This window comes from Gavia stellata, chromosome 19 (genome assembly GCF_030936135.1).
Source record: "Gavia stellata isolate bGavSte3 chromosome 19, bGavSte3.hap2, whole genome shotgun sequence".
NCBI classification, from domain to species: domain Eukaryota; kingdom Metazoa; phylum Chordata; class Aves; order Gaviiformes; family Gaviidae; genus Gavia; species Gavia stellata.
In genome coordinates this window covers 9,759,440-9,774,953 of record NC_082612.1, presented here as the reverse complement: position 1 = coordinate 9,774,953, position 15,514 = coordinate 9,759,440, and the positions used below count along the sequence as shown (strand labels likewise).

Here is a 15,514-nt window from a genome sequence, read left to right as displayed (position 1 = left end):
CTTTGTGAAGTTAGCACAGAAGTAAAAATTTTGCATCTTGTTGATGTGTGTGAATTTTGTGTTGACAAAAAGTAAATGGAATATATTACTTTTAATTTTCTCTTTCAAAATACAGCGTGCTCAATTTAGAGAATTTTAACTTTGGATTATGAAAACTTCTATATTTATAGCTATTCAGAACAGTCACCATAAAATCAGTTGTGGAGTGAGTATCCAGACTTTTAAAATAAACCAGAAAAAAACTATTGGAACACACATTCTCTTCTGAGCAGCTGCTGTCGTAAATGAGGATACAAATGAGTTGTGTTGATTGCCTTAAGCAAAAATATGAGATAAACTTTACTTTTCTCTTAATTCATAGGGGTTGCCAGGTAACTAGCTGATGCTTGTAATGCCAGCACAGAATGTAAGAATGTTTTCAGTTTTGAAAGGGCATAATAACAAGGGCATCTCACACAACAGACAGAGATACAGATTACACACCATTCCTAAATACTGGGGAATACAAGCACCTATGGTGCCTGTGAGCCTATATACAGACAGACATCAGCTGGTTTAGAGAAGATGGTGGTGTTACTGGAAATGAGTGAGTAGAGGAGGAAGTATCCCAATGAGAGATGAACCATTTGCCAAGTTATGTCTGAAATAAATGCTACAAACTTATCTTAGTTTTAAATGCATACTGCTGTAGTGTTTGGTTCTACTTGGATGTTAATATCCATTCAAAAATGTTAAGAATCCACACTGATCAGTTTATGAAATAAGCAGATACAGCATCTACATTCATCTTGGTTCTCCTTTTCAGTGTGTGGACACATTGCACAGTGTTAAGATGTAAATGAATTGATCTGTGCACAGTGGATTTGTAGCATCTTCCCTTCTCTGGTATTGCCTTCCTCCACCACAGCTTCCTCGCATGTCTTGTGTTTGGCTGGCAAGTAACAGCCAAACTGTGGCTAGTTGTGAGCTGAAACACTCACTCACTCACTCTGGTTAGCCAGATAGCTGGTGCTTGTAGGAGGCTAAATTTTAAACAGGCTTTCTTTCAACAGAGGCAAAGAAATATATTTGCCTCATGCTTTATTTGATTTTTAAGCTCAGGAAGCTCTGTCAGGTAGATCAAGTAGACTATAAATGAGAGATTAAATTAGCCTGATATTTTTATAGAACTTCTTAGAAGTTTATGTCCTCAGGATCTCTTCCTCTTCAAAATTGGTTGAAATTTGGAGGAGACTGGCAGACTGGTACACAGTAACTTCTAAACAAGGAAGCCTGATTTCATAAGTCTCATTTCTTTAAAATTAAAATTGTTAGAGAAGAATACAACATTGCATATATATCACCATTTACTGAGAGAGTGGTGAAGCACTGGAACAGGCTGCCCAGGGAGGTGGTGGAGTCACCATCCCTGGAGGTGTTCAAGGAACATGTGGACATGGCACTGCGGGACATGGTTTAGTGGGCATGGTGGGGTTGGGTTGGTGGTTGGACTTGATGATCTTACAGGTCTTCTCCAACCTTAATGATTCTGTGATTATATTTTAGGAAGTGCATTCAGTGGTTCTTAGAAGAAAAATTCAGGGTATGCAGCTCTGTTAATTTGAGAAATTTGAAATGACCCTTTAACTTTAGTCACTCAAAGCGCAGGATGCACTCATGTATAGTTCTTTGCTCAGATTGATTTTAGAACTTGCTTACTATCATGTTAACAAGGAAGCACAGTTTTTGCCCTGTTAAAATTGGAAACCTGTGAATTCTAGCTTTTATTTCCTTTGGAGTACTTTTGGCTTTATTTTGCCTTAAAATGTACTGCATTTTGCAAAGATTACTAAATAGTTCTTTAAAAAGGCAGAAAGTTTCTTTCAGAAGTCATCACAGCGTTGAGCATGTCTGCGAGACACTGGGACCTGTGCTTATTCACTGACAGTTTTAGTGGTATAGCTTCACTGTATGTAATTAGCTGGGTCTTACTAATGCTTTTTTTGACATCTTTTGCAAATGCAGTAACTAGAGAAAAATTTTTTGTAGTGTTTCATGCTAAGGTAAATTCAAGCTGTTAAACTTGTAGTTTATTTTCTGTAAATGAAACTACAAAAACTCTCCCAGTTGAACATCTAGGTTCATAACTAGATCCTGAATGTCATTCAGCAACTTCCAATTAAAAGGGAAATATTGCAGACTTCCAAAACAATTAAAGTTGTCTGTGAAACAGCTGCTTGCTTTCTTAAGGCTTTAATGTTAAGTGTTAAAATGTTGTTATAGTGGACCAAAAGCTTTAGACCTTATTTATCTGCTGCAAAATGCTGACATAGAAAATATAACAGACATGAGAGGAAGTCTGCTTTGTGACTCTGTATGAAAAATAGGTAGTAAATTTAGAAAATGTCCCTGTTTATGTGAGAGACTGCCTATGTGGCATCATCTGGAAAACTCCTGCAATAATTTAACATCCTGTATCAGAGAATACTGCCTCATGAGCAGAACAGAAAAATTGTTCATCTCGTATTAAAGTTTGTAAGTCTACCCTAAGTTCATGTGATTCTCTGTGACTTCAGTAGATATTTTGGTGCAAGTCTAAAAGCAAAGTCAGTTACTTTTTAAGATGATTTCATAGGTGATGCTTTTACATACCGTATAAGCTAGAAGCCTGAGTTTTTGTCAGACATTTGCTCTACCTAACAAGGAAACTGGCAATAGAAACAAGTTAATTCTCTGCTAGAAGGTTGTAATTTAAACTGACATAAGGAATTTCATAATTAAATCTGTGCAGTGATGCTCTGATGTTACGGTGACAAGTGGCTATAACAGAACCTATAAGCATTATCTAGAAAATTGAAAACCAGCTTATTTTTCATGTTATATGCATTACCAGATACCTAGCTATATAGTGCAGAATGCAGTTGGCATGAAAATTAGCTCCTGAGTTACACAGTAGTAGTTATTCAATGCAAAGTCCTTGCTTATATTATAAATGAGTAATTATCAGATTTATTTTAATCTTATCACAATAACATTTTGAGTAAGTATTTTGAGTGCAAGTATAGAATGGTAAATCACTTCTTACTTCGTTGTGAACTGAAATAAAGTTGCTGATTATTTAAAAAGCAAAATAATTTTGCAGCAAATACATTTATCAAGGAAATATCAGCAAGACGACTGGGTAAGCAGGATGTATTGAATTAAAGGCTCTGTTTGAAAGTCCTCGTGAGGCTAATGCAGGAAGTGGTAACACCAAGCCTTATAGTGGGGTCCAAGTGAAAGGCCGATGTTCACCCAGCTTTCCTATACACATTTTTAAGTTTATGTGGTTTTGAGAGGGTTAGTTAAGCTGTGAGCTTGTAAGGAAAACTTAGTATCTTCCTTAGAAACTTTATCTTGTCATGACTGGGCAGCAAGGCTATGAACTTAGATGAAGATATCAACATACCCTTTTTGGCTTTAAATAGAGAGCTCTCCAAGTTTAGCAGCATATCATGATTATTTAGTATATGTTGAGGACAGTCTGAGACATTCCTTGGCACTTCATGAAGTTACTGTTTGATGTATCAGATTCATGTAAATCTATGAGCAAATACAGAGATTGTGTTGGTGACATGTAACAGAATTTCAGTTTTTAATAAGAATTATTACTCTTACAGTATTGTAATGTGCTTTATACGTGAATGTTTTTCAGGAAGTTATAAACTTCCTAACAAAGTCATATCCATGTATACTGGTTTACATAAAAGCATTTTTGTATTGCATTTCACCAGAAGTTTGCTGTTAGTGCGGCTCTTGTAAGCATTGACTCAGTGTCCCATTTGTTAGTGTAGGTGTTCCCCGTTCCTTTGCCTTAAATTCATGGTCTGTTGCTGTTTTTCAGTTCTATACTCATTACTTTCATTTTCCAAGTGAAGGTGTCCAAAACATTTTCGCTTCTTTACTAACTTCCCAGCAGCAGCTGCTAACTTTTCCATATTCTGTGCTGCTCATCTGTCATCTTTTAAGTCTGCAGTGTTTTGTTTGTGAGGTGTAATACATATGCATAAAGGAAGCATTAAATAAATACTTTTAAAAAATGAAGCAACATCGGTGAACATTAGGTGATTTTTAATTTTTAAAAAATTAAGAAGGAAAAGTAAATTTTGCAACCTGTAAGACTAGAGCATAGTGATTTTTTTTTAAATAATATGAGAATCTAGTAGATCAGTGAAAAACCTGTAGATAAAAATGTTGCTAAATAAATGGATACTTTCAGGCTTCACTGAAAATTACTCTGTGCTTTCTTGGACATTTAGGTCTCAGTTCAAGTTAAACATGTAATAGCTGCCTGTAAAACTGAACTTGGAATTAAAAAACAGTGCTGAAACAGTAGGCAATGCATTGAATACTTGTAGACTAAATTCCACCATTTTCTTCATAAAAATATATTAGAGTCTTCATTTATGAGAAGAGTTTTCTTCCCTCTAAGCATCTTAAGATGCTGTACGCTTTTAGAAGGTTTTAATGGTAATAGACTCCACCTTCACCTTACAAGAGGGCAAGGAACCAGTTCTGCTTCAATATACTTGAGCCAAAAGTCAATCTTGAAGGTAACTAAGGTCAGCACTTCTTGTGACATAGGTCATCATTCCAAATAAAATCCTTGCCCTTGGCAGCACGATGAACAACTCATGAATAGTGTTTATTCTCTTTATTCCTGCAAAACATCTAGTCTGGCAGACTACAAAATGAAACTGTTCTGACTTTTGATTGCATCCATTTTAGATGTACTTTGAGTACTAACGACATTTACTGAAGTGAACTTAGACAGCAAATATTTACAATTTAAAAATAGTAAATGAATGATTACTGTTAAAGGTTGTAAAAAAAGTGGCATAGCACTCATATTTATTTAAAGATTAGTTGTCCCAAGGCTTTTCTATTGAATTTAGGTTGTTTCTTTCTCTAAGAATGTGTATGTATGTAAAAAATTAATCTGATCTATATCTGTGTACATGTGTTTATAAACACATACAAAAACTATCACCCTCAGATTAAGTTTGGGGGCATTTTATGTTTTAAGTTTGAAGGTTGTGGTAAAAAAGCAGTATCAAGTGCTTCCAGCTTCTTTTACATTTCTTGTCTTCATTTGAAATAATTTACTTTTGAAAGAAATGAAGAATACATACACATATTTTTAAAGGCTCTTGCTTTCACTGAAGAACTATAATCTAGGAAAATGGTTCCTATGGCCATATTTGGGGAGAAGAGACTGGCTAGGACTTTCTTACTACTTTACAGTGTTGTGTAGAAAGCTGTGTAGTCCTCCAGACTTAAGCTGAGAAGAATAAATGACAACACAGATAGAAAGTGAAATCAGCAATAGCAAAGGAATGTTTAGGAAATTTGTAAATTGGAGGGAAACAAAGTTCAGTAACAACAGAATACAGGACAGATTGAGAAGGGGTGAGCGAGCAAGTTCTGACAACAGAATTTAAGCAAAAATAGGGTATTTGGATCTGCCAGCATTTACTAAAAGAAAATAAAGTGTAAGGCTTCGTGCAAGTTTTAAAAAATAAGGGCAGATAATTAATTCATTCTGTAAAGTCCACCTTGACTGGCCTGTACTTATGTTAACTAGGTTAAACAAACAAATCAAAAAGAGGTCATAATACAAGTAGTAACAGATGGTTAATCCCTTCTAATTGGCATATCAGTATTTTTCATAGATTTTTATGTTCTAATCCTGAGAATGAAGGAAAGAATTGGGGTAAATTGAGAAGGAATTTGGCAGATAAGCAGTGGTTATACATAAACCCTTACCAGACTCCTCACCGGTGGCCAACACCAAGAGCATATTTTTGTCGAACATGATTCTGGAGCAGGGATCAGAACAAGATTCACACTGATAAGCGAAGTGTCATATTCAATCAAATGACTGAATGATCCACAGAACGCCCTTCAGTGGAGTAGATCTTGAAAACTGCAGATGGGAAAAAGGTAGATCTTGTAACCTGAAAACTTTACAGGAAATGGACAGTTCTCTCAACTTTGCTATGAATATTACTCTGGGCTGTTAGATGTGTGGATGATTGCTCAGTTAAGGTACCATTTAGCCTGAGTAGGGGTAGTAATAGGTATACACGAGTCTGTTCTCTTTTTAGAAATATAAACTGAATCTACAAAACAAACAGTGCCTGAGACAATTTTATAAATGTTGGCTTAAATGATAAAGAGGGTAAGTACTTCAGAAGTTACTTCCGTGTAACAACGCATTTGAGGAGCTTTGAAAATCTTAACTCTTGAACTAATAAAATCAGTAAAATTTAACACTAATACATAGTATGAATAAATTGGTAAATAAATAATCTTAACCATTTGCCACTATTGTCTAGTAGTAAGATACAACTTTTGGGGGGGAAAAAATCAAAGATATTTGTTGTAACATAAACCCGTTATATTTGAACAACTATACTGAATGGCTTCATTTTTTTAATATTCACTTGAATTATAATTGTCAGTACTTAAAAAAAAGGAATCCTTGCCATATTGTTTTTGATTTTACATACTTTGCTTACCTTAAGCCATCTGATTGCAGCTATTTTGGGTGTCTTTGTTCCAGTTTCTGCTTTCTGTGTCATAGTTAGAGTCCCTGACTCATCAGTAGCCATGTGTGTTTTCTGGAGTTCTCAGTTCTATCTTTTCTATAATTGAAAAGAATCTGCTTCTGAAGAATGACCTTTTTTGGTGCCTGTGTATGAAGCGTTGGCCAAGACTGCCTTCTCCTCTCCCTACATCCTGTACAGTACATTGAGTGAAGTGCACAGCATCTTGAGATGAAGAAGTTTCCTCCATTTCTAAAACATTATTCTTGGCTGCACTTCTGTAATGTTTGGCAGCCATAGCTGCTTATTTTAAGATGTTCATTAAAGAAAAAAATTAACAGGATGAGAGACAGCTGCAGGTACTGGCAGTATACAAAATTCGTAATTACTAAGAGTAACTGAAGCATATTATAGTATAATTCAACCGAAAAAACAGCTGGCACATGCTGTATTTGTCATATGAGAGCTTTGCAGAACGTACTTGCTACAGCTGGCGGATTTATCCCCTGTCTGCCAAAATGCTAAAAAGCTCACCTTTTGTTTCTTACTCACTTAACAAAGACAGTATGGAGTAGGGGCTGATTTGATTATTCAGCAGTTGGGGTTACTGGTCAATTTTAATATTAAAATCTCATGTGTGTTTGGGGGAGGGTTAACAATCAGAAGGAATGAACTGTTTAGCTCAGTAGCCATCACATATCCTTATGCTCACAAGGTTAAACTGTTTTCTTTAAATGCATGTTCAGTGTGATCTAATTATAAAAATAATTTGATATACAGCTGTATATAGCATGTAAACGCTGTTTATGGCCTGTGCTGCAAAGGATGGTAATTCCACACCTCAGTGCAAGTATAGGAGACAGATTGTTTTCAGTAACTAAGAATTTTTAGTTTAGAAAATTAATCTGTCCGGTAGTCTTCTAAGATGACGGAACAATAAAGATGGTTTGTCAGAATTTGTGTTATTTTCAAAGCCTTTTTAACTAGCATAGTTAAACGTGAACATAAGCAGTCTACATGCTGTAAGGACTAGTGTTTGAATAGTTTCCTAGGGAGTTTCTTTGGAAGAAGTATGTATGAAAACATATGACAGGAATGGTATAAAATTTCTGTTTTGCTAATAAAACAGTTTTTATAAACTGAACTTTCAAAAAACAGTGGTTCATTAGGGCTTTTATATTGAAAATGCTTCATTTTGATGCTTGATATTGATTACAGAGGACAGATTGCAATAATAGTGTTAAGTATTAACATATTATCTTGATCCTGCAATTTTAATCCATCTTTAATTCTTTCATTTAAAAATGTTCACATGTGGTAACACAGGTATAATCTATATATAATTTTAACTGTTTAACATCATTTAAGTATCTGCCTATGTACTCTTATTTTTATAGCAGGTAGTCAAAAGATGTTGAACTGTTTTTATGATACCTACCTGTGATTGGTTAAAGGGGTTGGTTGAGAACAAGGGAGTGGAAACTACCAGCCAGGTGTACTCCCAACCTTATGTTAACAGATATATTGCAACCTTGTATTTCAAGTACCATACAGCAGTTCTCAGTCAAACTTTTATGAAATACTAAGTTTAAAAGTTTTTAAGAGTAAATTATTGTTGAGAACTAAATGCCATCAGGAAAATAGCAGAGGCTTTTTAAGATGGAGATCTGAGGTTAAACTATCTCCTACCTTGCCCCCATTCCCCCAGAAAGAATAAAGGCTTTATCTTCCTTTACAGTGCATGTAGTTCCAGTAATGGGCAGAGCACCTAAAGGTTAGGTATCACCTTTCTGAGCGTTGTCAGTGTGCTACATATTCATGAGGGTGATGCCATTTCAACATACTTTCAAGTTGGGAAAGGCAGGTAAAGTGAGAAGAGATTTGAAAATTCTTCCTCACAAATATGTTATACCTCAACGTAGGAGGTGAAACTGGTGGCAAGAATCTTGATCACACCTTTTTTTGTGATGGCTGTTGCTAGTGGAGTAGAAACTGGTCAAAGGTTGGAGCAGCTCGTTTAGTTTGCATCTTCTGGCTAAAATTACCAGAGTTCAGAGATTGTTCCATCTTTGGTCATCCCTATTCTTCAGTGGCTTGTGATGACAGGAGGCAAGAACTGTTTCCTTGAAGCACCAACTCAAAGATATCTACCATAACCCAGATATTTTTTGTCTTCAATACTATACAAATTTAGGATCACTAAAAGACATTTAGTATAAAAGTAAGAAGACCGCTTTGAAGAAGGTGGCATTTTCCTTTTCTGCATGAAGTGTTGCATTGTTGTCTGTCTCACAAGTGTAGAATGATTTGGTTTTAGGTACTTCAGAGCACCTTCAAAATTGTTCACGTTGAAGTCTGGTTATGGGACAGTAATTAGAATGTTAATCTAAATATTGAATGCACTGTGCAAATGCAGCCTATATTTATAGTGTATTTGGTAATGTGCCTACAAAATAAGATTCAATAAACAAAAGAAAAACCCTGTAAAATGTCAAATGCTCTTGACAAAGTCCTGTTGATTCGAACAAATACATCTCATTCCTCTGCCATTATGGTTTTGAATCCACATCATGAAGAAGTGCTAGCTGTGTAGTGCTTTTGAAATGAATGTTTTAAGAGCAACGCTGTAATTAAAAATACACCATAATCTCCTACAATACAAGAAAGTACCTATGAAATTACATTCCAATAACCGATGCACTACTGTGTGTTAATCAGCATCTTTTCTTCTGATTAATAGGAGCGAGCTGAGTCAGCAAAAACTTCGTAGCCAGGAGCTCATTTCTCAGCTGGAAATGGCAAATGAAAAGGTAACTGAGGTAAGATAATGACTGATATGACAACTACTTTCACTTACAACCTGATGCACGCACACTAGGATCTTAGCAGAAACCTATTTAGATGAGTTATGTTGCTGGTTTAGGAAAAAATTAAGGATTTTTGACGGGGTAGTCATAGCTGGAAAACCCCACTGTTTCTGCTGACTGACATGTTCAAGTGGCAGGAAGACAAATTAACTGATGACAAGAAAAGGTAAAGGAGAGATCATCTTTCAAGGTTACTAATCTAGCAATTTTAAGACAATTCAGGAAATTTTCTGAAGTCACTTGTACCTGTGTATGCAGGCATACCTCTAAAAAGGAGTAGGCATTGTGTTATGGATACTGTAGCATATGCAGAAACACCAAATTCTCAGCATACTATGTGTATAGTAGAATTTACACTGTATGTGCATATATGCATATAGATAAAAGCATTATCCATTAAAGATTAAGGGCAGGGTTGTTTTGGAATCTGCGTTGTTCAATAATTAATGGCCACTTTAGAAAACAGCTATCCTGTCAGCCTCATAAATCTGGGATAATACCCGATGCTATCTAGGGTAAGTCCTTCTGTGTTGTTTTTTGTAGTGCTGTATTATTTAGAGGAGAAAAATGGGGCTGATGCAAGAATAGATTTCTGTAAGTAAATGAGGATTAAGAAAGACTTTATACATACTCTTTGGTGAAGAGAACAGAAGAAATCTGTAGCAAGATTATCATCTCATTTGTATTATCTAGAATATTCTTTTTCCCTTTGAGTTATAGCTAAAACATTGTAAGATTGTGTAAATTAAATTACCTGGATTAAAATGTCAGCTTTTATGCATCTTACTTCAAGATGGTGAAATGAGTAAAACTTCCTCTGCAGATTACTCTGATTGGAAAAGTCATATGATGTCATATTTGAGCTGGAAATCCTCTATAATGTGTCAGCAGTGTGTCGTGAGTCTTATTGTAAGTGGTAAACAGTTCCACTTCTTAAGTTCCTCTTGTTTAAAGCTTTTTCACTACAGTATGTAGGGGTCCAGTAAAAAGAACTTCGCATTTGTAATGAGATATTTCATTTACATAGGATGAAAAATTAATGATGGAATATCGAGAATACATCAATAGGCTTCAAAGGCGACTGAGCCAGGCAGAACAGAGGGCAGCTACAGCAACTCAAAAGGTACAGAACTAACAAAAAACATGTTATCTAAGTGCATCAAAAAAATCCCATTGAATATTACAGAAATATTCACTGTGTATCATTCCTGAGGCAGAGATGATCATTTATGTGCATTATTACTAATAGAATTTTAACAACAAGCTTGTATTTTGGATGCGTCATCACAAAACTGATGCATATTCAATTAAATGCCACCTTCTGACAGGATGCTTAAGTCGCAAGTATAGATTTGTTTATGGAAACAAATTTGATGCAAATTAAACTTGGGTGGTTCAAAATGTGTGAATGAAGGTGTATGATGATTTCCATCTTGAGAAATGGCAGCAAGTTAACAAAGAGAAAAAACCTCCTTAAAATAACTGCAGCTCCTGTTTACATAAAGCAGGATATTTTTTTAGCTTGGTCTAACCTGCTGCAGCAGTCACAAACGATGGCTTCACATGATAAAGAGCAAATGTTGTGCTGATTCCTACACCTATCTCCTGGGGAGTCTGATATAAAACAAACCGTATCTTGAGTTGATGGCTAGAGAACTGCCTTTATAAAAATTGCTAGGCAGGATAGCTGTTTTGTGGGAATTCTGTTTGTGGTTTTTAAGTTCCCTGTGGCTGCACAAAGAGCATGGAGAAATGGTGTGCAGTGGTTGCAGGACAGAATTGATAGTGTGGACCTGTTTCGTGTTCATCAAATTGCAACCTTGAGCATTTTCTGCCATGTCATGTGAACTCCCAAAGTTGTTAACTTGTCTGTCCACCTGCGTTTTCATCAGTGGCCTCCAGTAGTTGTGTCCCCAAAGACTGTTGTCTTTGAGAGTACACCCCACTGCTGTTATCATCAGTTCTGTGTAACGGACACAGTAAGTCCTGTAATGTCAAAAATACTGAAAATTGTGCAGACAGATTAGGAAATGCTTGGTTTTCTCCAGGCCCTAGGAAAGGGGGAAGGAAGGGATGGCGTATGTATCTCGCTGCCATAGTGAACATGCCTGATACGTGTTTCAGTGATTCTGAAAACTTCACACAAGGTGTCTGTTAGAGCCGTTTATGTGCCTAAGCCCTCCTTGTGCACCACTGTGATTACGTAATGAGCTGAATTGTTGCCGCTTTCTTTTTCCAGTTCTCTTACAACTCAGTTCCAACTTTCAGCAGTACTATTCAGTATTTCTAGACATTAAGGATATTGGGAGGAAGGGTTTTCTTCTCTTCAGAGAGAGAAACTTCGGGCTTTAATTGTCTAAACCCCATGCTACCTATAATTCTGTTATTTTCTCTGCTGGACAGTAGGTGGGGTTTTTTCCATTCAGCGGGGTTTTTTCCATACTATTCAAGCTATACATCTTGAAGCAAATCCCATGGGGATTTGGGTTCGCTTATTTGCCAAGCAAATTTGTTACTTAAGTTGATATCCTATTAAGTAAAGGTGGTCTTTCTGCGTCGTAATTTTTTACAGTGATTTAGGAAACCCATTTGGAAATTACAGCTTTTTAATGTGGGTGATCCCACGTGAGTTGCAGAAAGGAAATGTTTGGTTGATCTGAATTGTCCAATTAGGACAAAGGGCATTTTTTTCCCAACAGCAGTGAATAAATGGGCATAGCTGCCAAGCTAGCATAACATAAGCTGTGTTTCCTGGCTGTAAATGCTCTCTGTCATGACAAGGTCTACCCAGCTGGTGAAGATTTGCTCTGAAAGAGTGATTGAGGTTTTTTTACCTCCTGTTTGCTATATGGATCTGTTCAGCTCCAATACTTCTGAGGTCCTATCTTCCCTTAAAAAACATGGTCGCGTCACCTTTCAAGGGAGTAAATTCCTGGCCTCAGCACCCATTATAGGAAGAGGTCTTGCTGTTCCTGGAAACATCAATAATTAACCGATCTTCACCAGTCTCCCTCTGAAAGGTAACGAAGAGATTTGATAAGATGTTTAGCAGCTAAATTGTTGTCCAGATCTTATTGCCACTCTTCAGAACTGCTTTGCCCTCTTCAGGCTTGGCAGAAGTCACCATTGCCAGCTGTCAGGGACGGCTTCGTTGTAATGACTTAAGAACTTGTGTGCCAAGCCTCTCCCTCTCCCCCCAGATTCAGCATGGTAACACTTCTCTATTCTGAATCTGTAGGTTGAAGGCTACTTTCTGATTTGACTTAACTGTGTATTCTCGTTACATTATCCAGCTTACTTGTAAAATTAAATCCAATATAGGCTAGAGCTGGACTATTAGGGAGTCTAGAAATCACATTTTTATTGTGGTTAGTTCAATGACTATAAATCTTAGCTTACTAAATAATAGTAATTCAGTAAGAAACATAAAAAATACAGGATAAAGTTTGCACAGGTTTAAAATGTGTGTATTCTATGTAGATGTCTTTAAGTGTAATCCTGCTACCTCATCTTTCATCATCTTGAATTCTTTGGGATCTGAAATAAGACAAAAGCAGTAGGCATCTATAGAGTGCATTGTAAATTCTGCTGTTTACCCCAAATTCCCACTTATCTATGCTTGTTCCCTCGCCTTCATGACACCTTCCATATTGAAGTTCTACTGATACTTTGATCTTACAAAAAATTATATAAGAAACTATCCGCTTGTTTTTAATTACAGCTCAGCCTGATAACTACACAAAAGAAAAAAGCTGCTTCCCTGAAGGATCTGGAAAATATTTAAACATATGTACTGTTCATTCACACCATGTTGGAGTTAGTTAAGAAGATTGCTGGAGAAACTTCATATTGGAGCATTAAAGTCCAATGCATAGCAAGGCTTGTAAAGCTTAGATAAACATTTTCTGTTTTATTCAGGTAAGAAAGGGGGTGGATGAAGATACTGTGTTGTGTATGCATAGTAAAGATTGGAAGATGACTGCAAAATTATGTAATTGAAGTCCTTTAATGTAGCAGATGAACCAATCTGATGCAGTGCTGTGGCTTATTGGTCTTTTTTGGTCTAAAAAAACACCAGCTGCAACTGTGACAAGATTGTGTACACGGGATAGAAAACATTGAAATTCATGAACAGTTTTGCTCACATACAGTCAATACCTTTAATTTTTCTTTGTAGCACAGTAACTTGGGAATATTTTGAAGATCTTTTATGAATTGTAGTAAGATGCTAATTACATCATGAATGTCAAATAGTTGCTGTTTTTATGGTAGGCATTTTAACTGGGAAACGCCTCCATCGCCTTCTGGTTTTAAGAATTAGGTTCAGTTTGTTTTGATGCCCCTGCGAAACAGTGAATAAATAAAGTGCTGCTCTGGCTATTCATACAGTTCATTTTTAAGGACTGTAATCTTTACTCAGTTGTGCTTTTTCTTCCTAGTTACTATTTTACAATTGTTCCTTGCTTTTCTGTTGATCTGCTCTCTTGGTTTGTATGTCTGTGAACTTCAGTTCTCTATCACTTCAATTCGCACAAAGCTGGTGAAGTAATCCAGCTTTTTATGCATTTTGAAATAGTGTTTGAATTCTACAGATGCCAGTATGTGGGAATCCTCTTGCGTACATGTTTTTCTTTGATAATTGAGAAACTGCATATATCTCATTCCAAAATTAGAGCTGAACTCTGTTTTCTCTTTCAGCATATAGTAAAAACATTTGATAGGTGTTAACTGATTTTGAAGTGCTCCCATCTTGGACTTAACTGATGTAATTTCTTGCCCTTCCTCTTAAATGTGAAGAGTATAATTCTGGTTTATAACTTCTAATTCAGTTGATGGATAATGCTTACCCAATGGCTGATGAAAACTGTTGTTTTGGACTAACAAACGCATACGTCTGTCGCAGTGGATCTTCACCGTATTTGCATTTTAGAGGACAGACCTGGGTTGATCACCACATGAAAATCAGAGTTTGTGCCACCTTCTGAAAACCTGGCTGTTAAAGTAGAGCCTGCAAGATGGATGCAACCTCAAGAAAAGTTTCTGCTTACTGCAGAGGAAGTTACTATTTATTTCCTACAGTTGTACACTTCTTTTCTTTACTAGTGCTTTCTCAGTTTGATATATGCCTGTATCCATTGCAATCTCTCATTTTGCTAAAAGACCTCAAACATTTTTCAAAGCAACATGCACACATTGTCCAGAAGCTCCAACGTCTGTTGCGGTGAGATTTTCATCAATCAACCGTGTATATGATACAGAGGGAGGTGAGTACCAAGCACCTTGTTTTTATTTGCATAATGCACATCTGAGATGACGACAGACCACCTGGAAGATTTTGTGCAAGCTATTAATCCTATTCACTCCTTAAAGAGACTCTAGCTGTGAAGTGAAACCTGGCTGAAAATGGCAGGTAAGTGTAAGCTTTTGAGCAACAGTATTTGTGTATTTGTTCCTTGAGGCACAGAAGGGCACCTGCTTGGTTCCCTTTTAATTATGGGTATATTCCTTTCAACTTGCAGTGTAGCTCTTGTGTAATGGTTATTTGCCAGAATATGAATTGCAACGATAGCATAAGCACCTAATAGTAAAGGGGAAGCAGAGCAATTATGGCAGATGACACAGGAAAGAAAAAGATTTCCTGCTTTCATCTGTCTGCCTAATCCTCTGAGCATTAAAAAATGACCGAATACATCTCTCTGAACGCCAAAAGGGAATGTGGTCAAGTTAAGCTTGTCATCCTCCCACCACCTCGTTTCATTTCCGTTTGGCTTCTAGAGGAGGCTGCTGGCATGTTGCTCACAAATTGGGACTTCCAGAGAAAAGGCACTTGGCTGAGGCAATTGATTAAAATCTGAGGCTTGTGGGTTAGGTAAGTTTTGCTCTTTCCCTCATGATACTGGATTGTTTCACGGAGTAGAGCAGCAGGCTTTTCAACCCTCTGTCTTGGTTGTTTTGCATTTTTTTTTCTATGTTTTTCTTGTCACTCTTCCATTGAAAAGTTTTTGTTTCCCCTACCTTCCTTTCCCACCACAACACCAGTTTTTGAGTGTTTTAAAGATCCCCTAGTGTGATATTAATGCT

General features: G+C 36.5%; 1 protein-coding gene across 1 annotated transcript in view; it reads left to right on the top strand.

The window, feature by feature from the left end:
- SCLT1 (sodium channel and clathrin linker 1) overlaps positions 1-13,247 on the top strand; it is a 41,869-nt gene extending 28,622 nt beyond the window's left edge. Inside the window, exons 19-21 of the mRNA XM_059826871.1 lie at positions 9,307-9,385; positions 10,461-10,556; positions 13,155-13,247. Coding sequence (XP_059682854.1) covers positions 9,307-9,385; positions 10,461-10,556; positions 13,155-13,217 — 238 coding nt within the window. The 3' untranslated portion in view covers positions 13,218-13,247. The remainder of the gene's footprint in view (positions 1-9,306; positions 9,386-10,460; positions 10,557-13,154) is intronic.
- The last annotated feature ends 2,267 nt before the right edge of the window (positions 13,248-15,514 follow it).